The following is a 17,495-nucleotide window of genomic DNA, read 5'->3' on the forward strand; positions in this document are numbered from 1 at the left end:
GACCCAGCACAGCCAAAAATAAAGTAAATAAATTTTAAAAATTATTTTTAAAAAGGGCCACAAAAATGAAAAGGCAGATAGTTTTTGCTATGTCACTTCATGGAAAAGCATATGTAAGATATGTTAAGTGAGCATTGCATAGAATTATAGTATGCAAATTTTATTTATACATTTGGGTAAAATTTGGACAATTTTCTCAAAAAGAAGAAAGTGAGCTGACAAATCTTTTTTTAAAGTCTTTATTGAATTTGTTATAATATTTTTTCTGTTTTATATTTTAGTTTTTTGGGGCATGTGGGATTTTAATTTCCCAACCAGGGTTTGAACTCACATCCCTGAACTGGAAGGCAAAGTCTTAACCACCAGACAACCAGGGAAGTCCCTGAGCTAACAATTCTTAATGACCTAATATATGTTGAGTTATCTCACTTAACGCTTAGAATAACCCTGTAAAAAGGCATTATTGCCTCCATTTAAAGATGAAGAATCTGAGTCTCAACAAGGTCAAATAACTTGCCAAAGGTGAGATAGCTCATATAAAGGTACAACCAGTGTTCCAGGTCAGTCCTAAAGCTAAAATCCGTGTTGTTTTTACTATGCCATGCTGCACTGAGAGAAACCCAATCAATTATTTGTTTAGGTAAAGAGCTTAGAATTATGACATTTTTTGGTTAAAAATTAAAATAAAAATAAATACAAAGATATTTTTGCTCTCTGTATTCACTGAGTAACTGATTTCTGAGTGAGGGAAGGAAACAAGAATGGTACCATGGAGGGAAATCATCATCCATCCGTCTTTTTACTGTAACCCCTTTCTTGACATCCATTTCCCAGGCAGCAATATGCAGGCTCTGAGGTCTAAAGTCAAAAGGCTTCTATGAAAAGAATGCAATCATTTAAGCCCTGAACATAAGACAGAGCAATAAAGCAATCAGTATGGTCAGGACTAAACTTAGATGCAATTTAGAAATAGAATTCTTTTTTTCTTTCTAAACCTTCAGCATTCTTTCCCCTCTCTTTTATAGGGATCCATTTTCAGTATCACAAGCTGTCTCTATTGAAATTAATAAATTTATTCCAGACTTCTGAGTGGTTCCCTGAAGACAATTTGGTTTTAGAAGCTGCTATAGATCCCACTAACACAGGCTTCCCAGGTAATACTAGTGATAAAGAACCCACCTGCCAATGCAGGAGACATGAGATATGTGGGCTTTGATCCCTGGGTCAGGATGATCCCCTGGAGGATGGCATGGCAACCCACTCCAGTATTCTTGCCTGGAGAATGCCCATGGACAGAGGAACCTGGCAGGCTATGGTCCTTAGGGTCACAAAGAGTCAGGCACAACTGAATCAACTTAGCATGCATGCACATAGATCCCACCAGCTACCCTAATGAGTGAGGGGCGTGCATTGTAAGTTTTGAATAATAGAGTGACTCTAGGAAGAGTGAAGAAGGTTCTAGAGCTACTTTTTAGGCTCTATAAGTTTGGCTTGGTATTAAATTTGAATTATTAAACAAGTCAGTATTTTAAAAAATAAACATTAATATCAGGGGATAAATGATTGAAGTTTAATTCACTTCTTTTCCTAAGATTATTTATATTTTAGCTGGAGATGGAACTCTTAGGGTTCAAGAATGAATCTCTAGGGGTGGGATTTCAGATATCAATCAGCAGGTATCAATTGATCAACAGGCCTCCATTGCTCCTGAAATTACAAACTTGGTATCCCTTATGAATCAGACATGGGACCTGGAAAGCTGAATTGATTCAGTTCACCACCATAAGGGTTAATGGATCCATTTGACAAAGGAGTAGCTGAAACTCTGAGGAGCTGTGGAAATTTCCCTGCATCTCACAGTTTGTAGGTGATAAATGGGTTAGAACCCAATACCTCTTCCTATGGGGCTTCCCAGATGGCACTAGTGGTAAAGAATCTACCAACCAATGCAGGAGACTTAAGAGACGTGAGTTAAATCTCTGATTGGGAAAATCCCCTGGAGGAGGGCATGGCAACCCACTCTAGTATTCTTGCCTGGAGAATCCCAAGGACAGAGGAGCCTGGAAGGCTATACAGTCCATGGGGTCGCAAAGAGTCAGACATGACTGGATTAACTTAGCACGCATGCACACCTCTCCCTAGAATTATAGAACCAGAGGGCTGGCAAAGATTTAAAGTTGCAACATGCATGTCTATCCTCCTTAAGACCTCCTCCCCAAATAGTTGTCACCTCCCCCAGTGACAGGGAACCTCCATCAGCCCAATGATTTTTCAGACATCGCTGTTCTGAGTGCTATGTCACCTTGATGACTCCACTAGGAGGACACAGGAAGTCTAAAATGTCTCTTCTCTTCTCTGACCCCTCTGTTTCAAATCCTTGCCTTATCCCAGTTGTACTTCTCTGAACTTGCTACAGTTTACCTCCAAATATGGGGCTCAGAACCAAACCTAGAGCTGCAGGTGAGGTCTGGACTCATTCATTCAGACCTTCATTCAACAGACATCTGTTTGATCAGTGCTAAACTTCATTCAGCTCAGCACAGAGTAAAGAAAGATGCTTCACCCCATTATTCAGGGCAGGATATGGTTTTGGTTGCTATCCAAGATCAAATTCATTCTGGTTTTAAGGGTTTATGGTCGGCTAGCTCTCCTAGTTTCTTTCCTATGACCTCCTGTTGCAGCGTGTGCCTCAGTCTCTACCACTCTGTTCCTCTGTGTGGAACAGAGGAACTTCCCCTATTTGTATGAAGACCCAGTCTGCAACTCTGGGGCGTGTGCCTACACAGGCTTTTATAAAACCCATTTGGATTGTAGTGAAAACACCTTTCCTCAGATCCCAGTCCAGCTTTTTTTTCCTTCCTGATGCCAAAGTTAACATATCCCCAATCTATCTCTGTAATAAAACCTAATTGCCAGGACCGGGAGCCATCTCTGCACTCAGGGGTCAATCAGGAGCCATGCTCACATGTACACGCAGATGCTTTGGCAGGCTGTGGAAAACTACCCATCCAGTCCCTTTCCCATGGCTTCCCACTCTGTTATCCCTCCTTCCCTGCCATTGCTTGTCACATGCACTTGAACTGATTCCGAGCAAAAATAGGCAATAGCCCAGTAACAGGGCACATAATTTAAGTCCAGGTCCAAATAGCATTTCTGGAGCCAGGATTCTGGAAACAGGAGGCTGCAGAACTTTACCATCTGTACTATCCTACCTTGCTTGTGTATTTCCTCACTCACACCATCCCTCCTCGCCCTGCTGTTTTCCCTTTCTCTATTGAAAGAGCTCCTTTCAATGGAATTTCTTGATGCTAATTCCACATTTATGGAGGGTCTTGTCTACCCATTAATCAGATAAGCAAGATTTAAATTCCAGAGAAATAAATCATTTGACCCTATGAACTGCTTTTAATGGTCATCCCCTTCCCCTTCCTACCTGTTGCAAGAGGAATAACAAGCTTCTCCTATCTTTATGACAGGAGGTAGTTCTGCAGCTTAGAAGGAGGTTCTTACCCAGTGACACACACTTGGAGATAGGGGTGCTGGATCCTTCATACTTCGTTTCAAAGAGATGGCTACCAGGTTCTTGACAAAGACATTCTTGAGTCATAATATTGACAAAAGACTTGTCTAGTCTTCAAAAGGATTTATATACATTTCAAAGAAATGTTGTTAATACCTTTAGCATCATCGACTCAACGGACATGAGTTTGAGCAAACTCCTAGAGCTGGTGAAGGACAGGGGAGCCTGGCGTGCTGCAGCCCATGGGGTCACAAAGAGTCGAATACAACTTAGCAGCTGCACAGCAATGCCAAGGACCCTGGGACTGTTGTCCTAAGCTTCCATCATCAATTCACTCTTTCAGTTTGTACATTTCATGAAGGGAAAGAGCTTCTCAAGAGAAAAGCCTGCACCCTCCAGAAGCACCTCCCTTCTTCAGTTCAGAAGCTTCTCACTCTTGTATCTTTGTTTTGTCGGTTCTTGTCACAGGAAGGAGACGTGGACCTTCTAACTGAGTCTCTGCTAAAGCTAAATCAGCATCTCCTCGTGTGCATGTGCTGTGGCAAGCCTCCCAGTACCCGTTCTTCACCTCACTGTGCAAGGCATGGGACCTGCACGCATTCACCTCTGATGAGTCAGATCTTCCTCGAAGGGCGGGGAGATTGTCAAGAATCTCCGTATCAACAAGCTCTCAGCATGGATTGAGGGGGAGATTCCAAACTTTTCCGTGAGAGAGAGACATTTCTTCCCCATCCTCCAAGTTCGTGCTGTGAATATTCCCCGCATTCTTTTCCATAAAAGAGCTCAGCAGAGCAAAATCATTTTTTATCAATTTTGTTTTCAGTTGTCATTTAGATCAAGTTTAAGCTTTTCTAGTTTTGAGTTGGAGTTCTGATGCCAAGTCTTTGCAACCAACAAAGACCTACCATATAGCTCAGGGAACTCTCTGCTCAATACTATGTAACAACCTAAATTGGAAAAGATTTCGCAAAAGAATAGATATAGGGATGGGCTTCCCAGGTGGCTCAGTGGTAAAGAATCCACCTGCCAATGCAGGAGATGCAGTTTGATCCCTAAGTTGGGAAGATCCCCTGGAGAAGGTAAATGGCAACCTACTCTAATATTCTTGCCTGGGAAATCCCTTGGACAGGGGAGCCTGGGGGTCTACAGTCCATGGGGTCACAAAGAGTCAAACAAAACTGAGCAAATAAACAAACAACAATGTGTATATGTGTAACTGATTCACTTGGCTGTACACGTGAAACGAACACAACATGTTCATCAACTGCTGTGCTTAGTCACTCAGTTGTGACTTAGTTGTGTCACTTAGTTGTGTCTGACTCTTTGTGACCCCATGGACTGTAGTCTGCCAGGCTCCTCTATCCATGGGGATTCTCCAAGCAGGATTACTGAGGTGGGTTGTCATGCCCTCCTCCAGGGAATCTTCCCAACCTAGGGGTTGAACCCAGGCCTCCCGCACTGCAGGCAGATTCTTTACTGTCTGAACCACCAGGGAAGCCCAAGAATACTGGAGTGGGTAGCCTATCCATTCTCCAGGGGAACTTGCCAACCCAGGAATTGAACTGGGGTCTCCTGAATTGCAGGTGAATTCTTTACCAGCTGAGCTACCAGAGAAGCCCACTAATCAACTATAATCCAATATAAAAAGTGTTTTTTAATTGTGCTGTCACAAGGCATAGTGCCTTCCTCACCCTGTGAATCTTATCCACCTTATCTATCTCTGCACACACCCTTTTGTAAAGTTTAACGTTACTGATTTGGCAGGAGGAGGTGTAAAAATTATGTCAGTGTTAAGACAGGACTTAGTCCTGAAAAATGTGTTGTCACGGAAGCATGACAGTGACTGACAGGTGTTAAATGACACCCACTGTTCCCAGTGGTGCACACACTAGGTGTTTCCAGGTGCAAACTGCTCCACAGGAGTGCAGGGAAGAGTAGTCTTTCCTGTCTTCCAGGGTAGTCAGAGTGTGTTGTCAGTCTCTTCTGAGTTGGAGAGGGGGTGATAAATGCTTCTGGATTACCAGGTTAGCCAAACATCCAGAAAATTTGAGTCCTTTCAGGATTTTCTAAAATTAATTTTGGCTGCACTCTGTCTTCGTTGCTGTCTGGATTTTCTCTGGTTGTGGCGAGCTGAGGTTACTCTCTAGTGGCAGTGTGTAGACTCTTCACTGCAGTGGCTTCTCTCGCTGTGGAGCACAGGCTCCAGGGCACGTGGGCTTCAATAGCTGTGGCACGTGGTCTCAGTAGTTGCGGCTCGTGGGTTCTAGAGCTCGGGATCAGTAGTTGTGGTGCATGGGTTTTGTTGTTCTGCAGCATGTGGGATCTTCCTGGCGAGGGCTTGAACCCATGTACCCTGCATTGGCAGGTAAATTCTTAACCACTGGACCCCTAAAGAAGTCCTGAATCCTTTCAGTTTTGAGCAAGGGATTAAATAGAATGGTCTGGGTTTTCCTGGATTACTGTTAAGTCCCATATATATGAATCTTCAAGTTGTAAACTTTCAAAGATGCAAACACACGTTAGCATGTCCAATAACCTAAGTTAGTTCGAGGGTCTGGTGTACACTGTCACATGTAGACAAGTGACTGTGCTTTTGTGTACTTTGTACTTACAATACTTTATAGAGTATAGTCATAGAGTGTCTTTATTTCAAGCCCAGGCTATCTGGAAGCAAGTGTAACAGGGGTGGTGACATGTCTGTATTACTGTAGTTTTCAAGGTGTAGACTGTATGATTAACTACGTTTTCTTTATTTTTTGTGCATGTTTTTGTGCATTATTTGTTTGAAAAATATTATAAAAACCTATTACAGTACTGTACTATAGAGCCCATTGTGTTCATTGGGTACCTAAGCTAACTTTGTTGGACTTAGAAATAAACTGGACTCACAAACTTGCTCTCAGAATGAACTCATTCATATGTAGGGGACTTAACTCTCTCGAGGGTTTTTTCTTTCTTTTTGGCTGCACTGTGGGGCACATGGAACTTGCCCAGTAGAGGATCGAACATGTGCCCCCTGCAGTGAAAGCTCAGAGTCTTAACCACTGAATTACCAGGGAAGTCCCCAGAGAGCCTTGTGAAGCTGTCAGAAGTTTTAAGAGGAGGCTTGAGAAGAGTGTAAGAAAAACTGAACATCTGTTCTCTGTAAAAAGAATAAGCAAACAAAAGAAACAAAACGGATCAAGCCCCACCCCTAACTCCTCCCTTCCTGGCTGGCTTCTCCAGGTAGCTCTCTCTTGTCCTGGCACCCGTGAGACTGAAAAGTGCTGCAATGAACATTGGAGTACATGTGTCTTTTTCAATTACGATTTCCTCAGGGCACATGCCCAGTACTGGAGTGGTTGTGTCATAGCGTCATTTTAGCCCTAGGTTTTTAAGGAATCTCCACACTGTTCTCTATAGTGACTGTGCCAATTTGCATTCCCACCGACAGTGCAAAAGGGCTCCCTTTCCTCCACACCCTCTCCAGCATTTATTGTTTAGCAACATGGATTTTTAGGCTTAAAACAATCCATGAGTATCCTTTGAATGTTCCAAGGAGAAAATGGAACTTTCCTCTGGCTGTCACCCCTTCCTCTCTGCCCCAACACCTCCATGTCAAGGACTGTGCCCATCACTGAATTGACTGGAAACAGGTGAAGATGGTCCAGTTAGAAGGGGCTGCACAGGGCTTCCAACCCAGATCTGTATCCCAGATCTCTCCTAAACCCCGCATCAGGCCCCAAGTAAGCTCAGGAAGTAAGTCCAGGCTGTGTCTGGAGCCTTTGTACAGGTCAGAGAAGGACACACGATGGGAGACCAGGGTTTTGCTTTCCCTTGCTGACTTTTGACAAGCTAGACTGTCTGGGAAAGTTTGCACGAAGGCCAAGTCTATGGCTAAACTCGGAGCTCCTCACGTTCCAGGACTATCATTTCTGACCCTTTTCTTGGACAGTAAATAACTCTTGGCTTTGACAAACCAGGCCTGGTGACACATTGGTGATGGCTGTGGGTGGGGCAGAGTCTGGGTGTCTCCAAGCAAAGCCTGGGGCTCTGAGCCTAGTCTCACCCTCTCGACTCCTATTTCCTCATTGCAAAGATGGTGGTAACTGTGGCCCTGAGAGTGACCAAGACCGCGGTCAGATGTCTTACAGTGAGTCCTGTGGTGCTCCAGGCTCCAACACAGGGGAGACGCAGCCCCACAGCTGCCAGGAATATCAATGGTGATGACCCACAGCGTATCCCTCAGGGGCCAGCACCTCACCCGGAAAGGCACTGGATCGCCCAAGCTTACTGCCACTTGCAGGAGGTGGCTGATACTGGGATACGAGTGCCCATCCTTTTCTTCACCTGGGACATGTGGGCTTTGGGGCTTCTTAAAGTAGCAGGTGAGGACTCAGTCATAACCTGCCTTAGGGGTCAGCTTCTCCGACTCCTCACCCATGTCATACTCACTTCCTCACAGGCAGGAGAATTTCCTGCGCTCGCCTCAGCAGAACTACTGCCTGCAGCTCTCCCACCCAGGGCACTCAAACTAAGTGACTTTCTCTTCATGGCCACCATTCCCTCAGAGGTCAGCTTTAAGACGCGAGGTATTACTTACACATGTAAAGCTGACAGCCAGTGCGAAGCTGCTATATAGCACAGGGAGCTCAGCTTGGTGCTCTGTGACAACCTAGACTGGTGAGAGGGAGGCTCCAGAGGGAGGGGTTATACGTATATATGTAGCTGATTCCTGTTGCAGAGAAGAAACCAACAGAACATTGTAAAGCAATTATTCTCCAATTAAGAAATTTTAAAAGGTACTAAAAAAAGACATATGGTATTAACATCACCCCAGAAAAATGACTCGTTTTGTAGTTAGAAGGAAAAAATTTTTCAGGTGTATATCTTTGATATTTATTTCCCTTTCTGGAAGCTATAGGGCTTCCCAGGTGGCTGAGTGGTAATCTGCCTTCCAATGCAGGAGACGCAAGAGATGTGGGTTCGACCCCTGGGTTGGGAAGATCCCCTGGAGGAAGGCATGGCAACCCACTCCAGCATTCTTGCCTGGAGAATCCCATGGACAGAGGAGCCTGGCGGGCTAGTCCATGGGATCGAAAAGAGTCGGACACAACTGAAGGACTGAGCACGCACGCACTGGAGGCTATGGCTTTCCTACGGAGGCCTGGGGAGGACCAGTGGGACCTCCAGTGACAAAGTTCCAGTGACTCTAAAAATCTGTACAAAAAATAACTTGAGAGACAGATTGAAAAGGAATTCCAAACTCCACAGACTTGCTAAGGTGAGATGCTGGAAGACGGGGGTGAGGTTAGCAGAGTTTTGAAGGAAAGTTAGGAAAGTGACAAGGAGGTGGGGAACTTTCGAGGGGAGAGATTTTTCTCTAATTTCCTGGATTACTTTTAATGGTTAAAAAAAAAATCCACATATGTTCATTTACTGCAAGAGTTCTTGTAATTTGAGAGCCTTTCAGGAGAGGGGAGGATGGCTGTGGATTTATACAGAGGGTTAAATCTCATGACATGAACAAGCAACGGGAGGCCCCACCTGTGTGTACAATGTACTTAAAGGATTAGAGCAAACTTTGGAATTATGATATGTTTTACCTGGAGCAGGCACCTTACTCTTTAAGCTGTTATTTCCTTGAAGGAGGTGGGAGGAAAGAAAACCATCAAGTCTCTCAGGTACTCAGGTGCATAAGACTCTCTGCTTGTGGGACTTAATGAAGATTTAAGTGCAGGTGGATAAAAGATGCATTATTGATATATTTTATTTTAAACCTTTTTTTCAATATTTGTGATTTCGGTTCCAAGGTGTTGCTTGCCTGTGCCCTGAATGAAAATGACATTTTCAGGGAGATACAGAGGCCAAGGGGCCAGGGAAGCAGTCATAGTCTAAGGGGCTAGTGAGTGTAGAAAGGGGAATTTTTTATTTTTTCTGTCTCGGTTTAAAACTCCATGTGTTCTTTTTTATGTGAAATTTAAAACTTTTTCTTTAAACTGGAATATAGTTGCTTTAAAATGCTGTGTTAGGGACTTCCCTGGTGGCTTGGTGGTAAAGAATTCCCTTTAGGAGACACTGGTTCGATCCCTGATGTGGGAAGATCCCACAGGCTGTGGAGCACTAAGCCCATGCACCACAACTACTGAACCCGTGTACTCTATAGCCTGGGAGCCACAACTACTGAGCCCATGTGCTGCAACTACTGAAGCCTGCTTGCCCAAGAGCCCGTGCTCTGCAACAAGAGAAACCACCACAGTGAGAATCTCAAGCACAGTAACTGGAAAGTAGCCCTTACTTGCTGCAACTAGAGAAAAGCCTGAGGACCAAAGAAGACCCAGCACAGCCCCCACACCCAAAAAATTCTGTGTTAGTTTCAGGTGTACAGCAAAGTGAACCAGATATACGTATACATACATCCCCTCCTTTTGGGATTTCCTTTTAGGTCACCACAGAGCACTGAGTAGAGTGCCCTGTGCTATACAGTAGGTTCTCACTAGTTAACTACTTTATACACTTGTTGTTCTTGTTCAGTCACTTAGTCTTGTCCAACTCTTTGCGACCCCATGGACTGCAGCATGCCAGGCTTCCCTGTCCTTTACTATTTCCCCAAGTGTGCTCAAACTCATGTCCATTGAATTGGTGAGGCCAATCAGATACATACGAGCATATATATGCCAATGAATTTCAAAAGAAGTGTTGCTTCTTTGGAAGTGGTTCCCATGTTCCCTTCAGGGTCTTCAATAAATAAAAGTAAATACTCAACATTCTCAATTTTTCCAAATGTATCCCTGGGCTAAAGGAGGTGATTGTTAAAATGACACAGACATTTCTTTCCCCTCCAGGTGATTAACCAGTAACAGAGTGGTGGTGGTGTTGCTGTTTAGTTGCTAAGCTGTGTCCAACTCTTTTGCAACCCCATGGACTGTAGCCCCCCAGGCTCCTCTGTCCATGGGATTTCCCACACAAGAATACTGGAGTGGGTTGCCATTTCCTCCTGCAGAGGATCCTCCCAACCCAGGGATCAAATCCACATCTCCTGCATTGGCGGGTGGATTCTTTACAAGTGAGCCATCAGGAAAGCCTGTAACGGAGGGTAGAACATTTATAAAAGAATGATCATCCTCTGCTATTCACTAAGCTACTCATTTCCATTATTTACTCTCCATAGATTAGTCAGGCAGGCGGGTGGGAGAACATGGTAACCAGAAAAACTCAGTAGCATGCACTCTTTAGGAAGCAGAAAATCACACACAGGTATGTCAAAAATGACACAGTACTTTATTATTTTAAAAACACTCAGGTGTTACAAAAAATACATAGAAAAATAAAGTTTGGGGTATTTGGCCAAACTTCGACTCACAGATTTGTGTATTAAGATTGGAGCAGAGTCCATTATACACATGGAGAACCTAAACCAATTTATTAAATAGGATAGACACAGGTCTGGGTCCGGGGTGCACCCCCCCCAGTGTACCCATCAGGAATGGATATATTAGCTTTTCAAATGTTGTTCTACCAGTTTGGCTACGGCTGAGTGACTATGGGGGAAAAACAAGATGGATTCACCAAAACAAATCATTCTAAACAAAGACTTTTTTTTTCCTTTTTGCAATGCAATGTATATCACAGTAAAATGTTTAACACTGCAGGTTTGGGGGCTGAAATAATTCAATGCAGAGAGATGCAGAGAAAGGGTCCTGACCAGAGAGTGAGCACTGAATGCTTAAGACATGTAAGTAGGAGAAAGCCCTGCCTCTGTGCCTCCATTTCTGTGCAGGCAACACGTGGCATTGGACAGTATTTCAATGTGGAGCTCAAACAACAGAAAATGAAGTGAAATGAGCCAACCTTCTATCAACTTTGGCAGTTTTGCCACAAACAGTAAATTGGACTTTTTTAATAGGAGGAAATTGAAAGGTTTCTCACTGAACAGAATTAAGTAGCGGGATCAAGAGATTTCCAGGGCTTGGGATACCTCATTAGTAACTGGCTTTTTTTTTCATGCTGATGTCTCCCCTCTCCCAGGTCACCTGAGATAACAGAATAAAAGCAGAAGCATGGCCAGAGTTTTCCTGTGCCCTCTTCTCATTCTCTCTGAGGTCACCAGGTAACTCACTTGGGGGGAACCTCCACTTTTTTGATAAGCATTAAACACAGTTCCTGAAACATCTGGACAGTTTCATTGGCTTGGTGATGGAAGCCACTATGATGTGTTCTGAAAATGGTTTCCTTTTTTTCTTAGCCTCTTCCAGCAAAGTGCCATCAGCCCCATCAGCTTGCTCATGGGCAGGGCTTCCTAAGGCCCACACCCCCTTCCTTCACACCCCGCCCCTTATCCCTGGATTCCCACCAGACAGCTCCATGGCACCTGACCTTCACTCTGCTGTGTTCTTCCTTACGGTGTGAAAGCTCACTACCTTTTACCTCCTTTGCCTGCAGGGATCCCAGAGGGTTTTGACTTTGAACTGTAACAACAGAGCCACCAGAAAGTCCTATAAAAGCAGCAGTGACCTTCTGAAGCTGTCATGTCTTTAAATAGATTTGGGATTTAATGCTGTATATTTTTAAAGAAAAGACATAAGAATTGTTAGGGTTTTTTTTAACATGCATGTCTTTTAGCCAATTCAGAATCTGCTCCCCCACTACTTTCCTTTTTTTAAACCCAGGAAGAGATAAAGCTTTGGTGGGGGGTAGGGGAGACAAGATCTCAAGGCTATATAAGCAAGGTGTATGTTAGGTGCAGTCATAAAAGTCTGGACTGAAAAGAAGTGCTTCAGTGGGTGACTGCTATGGAAAAGGAACAAAAAATAAAAGTAGGAGGAAGGAAGGAACTTAAAGAATTATGTGATCTGTCACACTGTAGTATGAATTACAGCCCGAAAACTCCAGGAACCTTCTTATTCTAAATTCTCAGGCCCAGAGCAAAAGGTCCAGAAGAGGATTTTTTTTTTTTTTAACCTTTTGCTAAGGACTCTTCCTTAGATCACTGTCTTGGATATGCAGAGATTCTCCTGGCCTGGGCTCACCTCCCGCAATAGAGTTTGGTTTACACAGCTTGTCTTAAGGCCACAGTGAGTGCTTATTGTTCTACACAGGCCACTCTGTAAATACTTAAGTTGGCATATTATTTTAAAAGGAATAATCAGAAGCTTCTATTTTCATCTCCTCCTTCCCATCTCCATATCCTGTGCCAACCTGTGCTGGGCACGAAAGGTTTCTCTGTGAGGTCCTCTGTTTCCGTCTGTCCCAGAGACAAAGAGAAACCTTGGTTGTAGTCCAAGGCCAATGAGAGGCTTTTGACCTTCAGTTTATTTCAGTAGGTGACATCCTGAGTTGTCCTCCCCGCCCCCTCCTTCAGGTGGGCTCTTTCCAAGTGGATGCTCAGTTACACAAGAGGATGGAGTTGGGAAGAACAGAATCCTCAGAAGTGATGTGGACAGATCCTGAAAAGTCACCCAAGTGCCAGAAAGAACACTTGGCTCTATCCCTCCCTACTTCAAGCAGGGGTCTAAAAGCAAAAACAATCCCCCCTTCTATGTTGGGGGAACAATTTGGATATGAAATCATTCCCTGTCCCAGATCTTTCATTGGCCCATGAGTGAAGAATCTGGGATTTCCACACAAACCTCCATGTGTTCTGGTCTGTCTGTCTCTCACTGCCCAGCCCTTCCTGAACCCGGGGCCCTTCCATCTTCCAGATGGGCCACCTAGAGAAGACAGTTCCTGATCTAGTGTGGATGTCAGAGCTGGTGTTACCAGAAAGCTGGACTCCAGCCACCCAGGCAGTAAACATAGGGGTAGTAAGGGTAGGTATTGTGCACAGAGATGAGGGAGCCCTGTGAGAAGCCCTCCTCTTTGAGAGCTGGCAAGGAAGAGTGCTTCTCCAGGTTGCCCAGGTCCGAGGTGAGCTGCTTCCGCTTGGTCTTATAGCGTCTGTTCTGGAACCATATTTTCACTTGGGTCTCTGTGAGCTTGAGGTTCTTGGCCAGGTGAGCCCTTTCGGGGGCCGACAGATACTTCTGATGGCTGAACTTCCTCTCCAACTCAATGACCTGAGTGTGAGAGAAGGCAGCCCGGGAGCGCTTCTGAGGCTGCTTGGTGGCTGGGGGTAGGCTCTGTAAGGCGCTGGGAGGGTTTTCACAGTCCAGCAGATAAGTTTCTAAGTGCCCATCTGGAAAGGAGAGGGGAGAAGCCGGGAGGGGAAGGAAAACGTTACATGGTAGCAGCAAAGAGAACAGAATTCTATCTACCCTCATCTCTTCTGAGTGAACAAACAGCCCAGTGTCAGTTTGGATACATTGCACTAAGGAACTCCTTAGTTCTTATGACCAACCTAGACAGCATATTCGGAGAAGGCAATGGCACCCCAAATCCCATGGATGGAGGAGCCTGGAAGGCTGCAGTCCATGGGGTCGCTGAGGGTCAGACACGACTGAGCGACTTCACTTTCACTTTTCACTTTCATGCATTGGAGAAGGCAATGGCACCCCACTCCAGTACTCTTGCCTGGAGAATCCCAGGGACGGGGGAGCCTGGTGGGCTGCCGTCTATGGGGTCGCACAGAGTCGGACACGACTGAAGTGACTTAGCAGCAGCAGACAGCATATTAAAAAGCACAACATTACTTTGTCAACAAAGGTCCGTCTAGTCAAGGCTATGGTTTTTCCAGTTATCATGTATGGATGTGAGAGTTGGACTGTGAAAAAAGCTGAGTGCCGAAGAATTGATGCTTTTGAACCTGTGGTGTTGGAGAAAACTCTTGAGAGTCCCTTGGACTGCAAGGAGACCCAACCAGTCCATCCTAAAGGAAATCAGTCCTGGGTGTTCATTGGAAGGACTGATGTTGAAGCTGAAACTCCAATATTTTGGCCACCTGATGTGAAGAGCTGACTTACTGGAAAAGACCCTGATGTTGGGAAAGATTGAAGGCAGGAGAAGGGGATGACAGAGGATGAGATGGTTGGATGGCATCACCGACTCAATGGACATGAGTTTGGGTAAACTCCGGGAGTTGGTGATGGACAGGGAGGCCTGGCATGCTGCAGTTCACGGTGTCGCAAAGAGTCGGACATGACTGAGCAAGTGAACTGAACTGAAGAGTTCTAACTCCTAAGAACTGCTTAGGAGTAAGGAACTCCCTGAGTTGGGCTGCTGGCCAGTCATGTAGATTACATGTTAGTTTCTTAATAGTCATCAAGTCTCCAAAGTAGGAGAGGCTAGTGCTAGAACTTCCTGCCCTATTGCCCTGTAGAGTTAAATAGGGATTCTGTATCTGTTTGGAGGAATGGGAGACAGGAGGCAAGAAAGACTGAGAAAAAAGATATCAGTAAAGTGGGGCCCCCAAGGCATCCAGAGGGTCATCCAGAGTTAACATTTGGGTGACATGAGAGGGCTAGTGTGGTAGGAGAGTTCATTCTCTGGGTTTAATTCCCGTTTGCTTCCCTTGTGGTTCACCTGGTTAAAGAATCTGCCTGCAATGTGGGAGACCTGGATTCAATCCCTGGGTTGGGAAGATCCCCTGGAGAAGGGAAAGGCTATCCACTCCAGTATTCTGGCCTGGAGAATTCCATGGACTGTATAGTCCATGGGGTCACAAAGAGTTGGACACGACTGATTGACTTTCACTTCACTTTCCCTCAATAAACCGTTTCTCTCTCTCTCGCTCTGCACAGTCATGTCTGAACTCTTTGCAACCCCACAGACTGTAGTCAGGCTCCTCTGTCCAATGGGATTTTCAGTGAGCCACAGCCATACCTCATAGGAAAGGTGCCTATCGTATGGTGAGGGTGGATACCTAGGCTTATTGTGGTGATTACCTTGTAGTGTATACAAAGATCAAATTATGTTGTACATCTGAAACTAATAACATATTATGTTCCAATTTTACCTCAATTTAAAAAACTGATAGAAAAAAAAAAGTCTACTCTAAATGTTCCCATGAGGTTATATATATAGCTCCTGGAGACCAGAGGGGCTCCTTGACTTACTAGTCTGTTTATTTTTTGGCGGGGGGAGGGGGCTTACTTGGACCATTTTTTAAGTCTTCATTGGAATTGTTACAATATTGTTTCTGTTTTTTGTTTTGGTTTTTTGACTGTGATCTTAGCCCCTCTACCAGGGATGGAACCTGTACCCCCTGCGTTGGAAGGTGAACTCTTAACTGGACCCCCAGGGAAGTCCCCAAGACTTATTGTGTTTTATTGCCCATGGGACTAGGAAGCAAAGGGCATCTTTGCTGATCAAACCCTGACTTATTAATATTAATATATTATTTATCAATAACTCGTTATATGTTAGTTATTGTGATTGCCAAGAGGTAACTGGGGCTGGCGAGGATCAAGGGTCGAGAGGTGGCTGGGATTGGTTTCGGGTTTCCATCTGGGACTGGAGCGTGGTGGGCGCTGTGTGCGTGCTCGCCTTTGAGCTCTGGGCACCAAGAACCCGCTGCGTAGGGCACCTTGCGGGGCGAATCAAGTCCATGTCTAAATCCTGAGCAGCCCTGATGCCGGGGCTCAGGGTTAAGCTCCGAGGCTCGTCCGTGGCGGAGGCCGTGAAGTCCCTTCGCCTGTCGCCGCGGGGCCCCGCAACCCTGCCGCCGGAGCTCCGGGAGGTCCGCCTAGCACCCGCCCTCACGCGGTTTCAGCCGGTGGGCCTGCCCATTCTTCCTGGGGGACCCAGCCCGGCCTAACCCGGCCTCTCCAGCCTCGCCGGCTTACCTGGCTCGGTCTCCACCGGCTTCTCGGCCTCCTCGCTCCCGGCGCGGGGCTGGTCGCTCTGCTGGTCCTCCGGCGCCTGGGCGCAGCCTCTTCTTCCCTGGGGCTCCGGCTTCGGGTCTCGCCTCGGGTACTGCTGACGCGAAGGCTGCGGCTGTGGGCTGCCTGCGTGACCTCCGCGCCGGTCAGAGCCGTCCCGAAGGATGTCCTGGATGAGGAAGGAGGTGAGCGGCTTGGTCTGGGTGGGCGGCACAGCCGGGGGCCTGCAGCCCGCGGCCCCCGCGTTCCCCAACCGTGGCTCGGGAGTCCGGAGCATCCCGGCGTCTTGGCCCCGGCGCCAGCCCTCAGGCCCCAGATGCAGCGCCTAAGCTGCGCCCGCGGCTCCCGCACCACTTTCACTTTCCGCGGCCCCGCGTACTTATAGCCCTTGGGGCGAGCCGCGCCGCCTTCCCATTGGCCGCGCGCCCGAACCGCGCAGCTGATTGGCCACCCGGCGATCCAGGTGAACGAAAAGGGAAGTCCCTAGCACAGTCTCGGTCCAGTCCTTACCATAAAGGATTTCTTTCACAAGTTCCTTCTTCAGGATCCTGGCTTGTTTTACCAGGTTGAGAGAGAAAAGCAAAGCGGATCTCCTCTGCTCCAACCCACAATATGTTTAGCTGCTTCTGGGGAATCATGATGCAGAAGAGAAATACTCTATTTAGCTCTTGCTGCTGCTGCTGCTGCTAAGTTGCTTCAGTTGTGTCAGACTCAGTGCGACCCCATAGACGGCAGCCCACCAGGCTCCCCCGTCCCCGGGATTCTCCAGGCAAGAACACTGGAGTGGGTTGCCATTTCTTTAGCTCTTAGAGATTGTTAAAGTGCCTTTGCGTGCGTGCATAGTCATGCAGTCGTGTCCGACTCTTTGTGACCCCACGGACTGCAGCCCCCCAGGCTCCTCTGTCCACGGGGATTCTCCAGGGAAGAATGCCGGAGTGGGTTGCCATGCCCTCTTCCAGGGAATCTTCCCAACCCAGGGATGCAGCCCAGGTCTCCCGCATTGCAGGCGAAATCTTTACCATCTGAGCCACCAGGGAAGCCCAAGAATACTGGAGTGAGTAGCCTATCCCTTCTCCAGGGAATCTTCCCCACCTAGTAATCGAACCGGAGTCTCTTGCATTGCAGGAGGATTCTTCAGCTGAGCTACCAGGGAAGTCCAAAGTGCCTTTACTCACAAAGAAGTGGGTGGGGCAGTTTCCTTCATCCAACCTTACAGATGAGAATTCTGGGTGCCCGTCGAC

At 46.3% G+C, this 17,495-nt stretch overlaps 1 protein-coding gene across 1 annotated transcript; it reads right to left on the bottom strand.

Annotated features, from left to right (window-relative positions):
- Positions 1–10,757: 10,757 nt before the first annotated feature.
- NKX3-1 (NK3 homeobox 1) lies at positions 10,758–16,614 on the bottom strand. Its single transcript, XM_055578757.1, has 2 exons — positions 16,219–16,614; positions 10,758–13,673 (listed from the first exon to the last, which is right to left on the bottom strand). Exons 1-2 carry the CDS (start codon positions 16,529–16,531, stop codon positions 13,255–13,257), a joined length of 732 nt encoding a protein of 243 aa, XP_055434732.1. The 5' UTR covers positions 16,532–16,614; the 3' UTR covers positions 10,758–13,254.
- Positions 16,615–17,495: the final 881 nt, after the last annotated feature.

This window comes from Bubalus kerabau, chromosome 4 (assembly GCF_029407905.1).
Source record: "Bubalus kerabau isolate K-KA32 ecotype Philippines breed swamp buffalo chromosome 4, PCC_UOA_SB_1v2, whole genome shotgun sequence".
NCBI classification, from domain to species: Eukaryota; Metazoa; Chordata; class Mammalia; order Artiodactyla; family Bovidae; genus Bubalus; species Bubalus kerabau.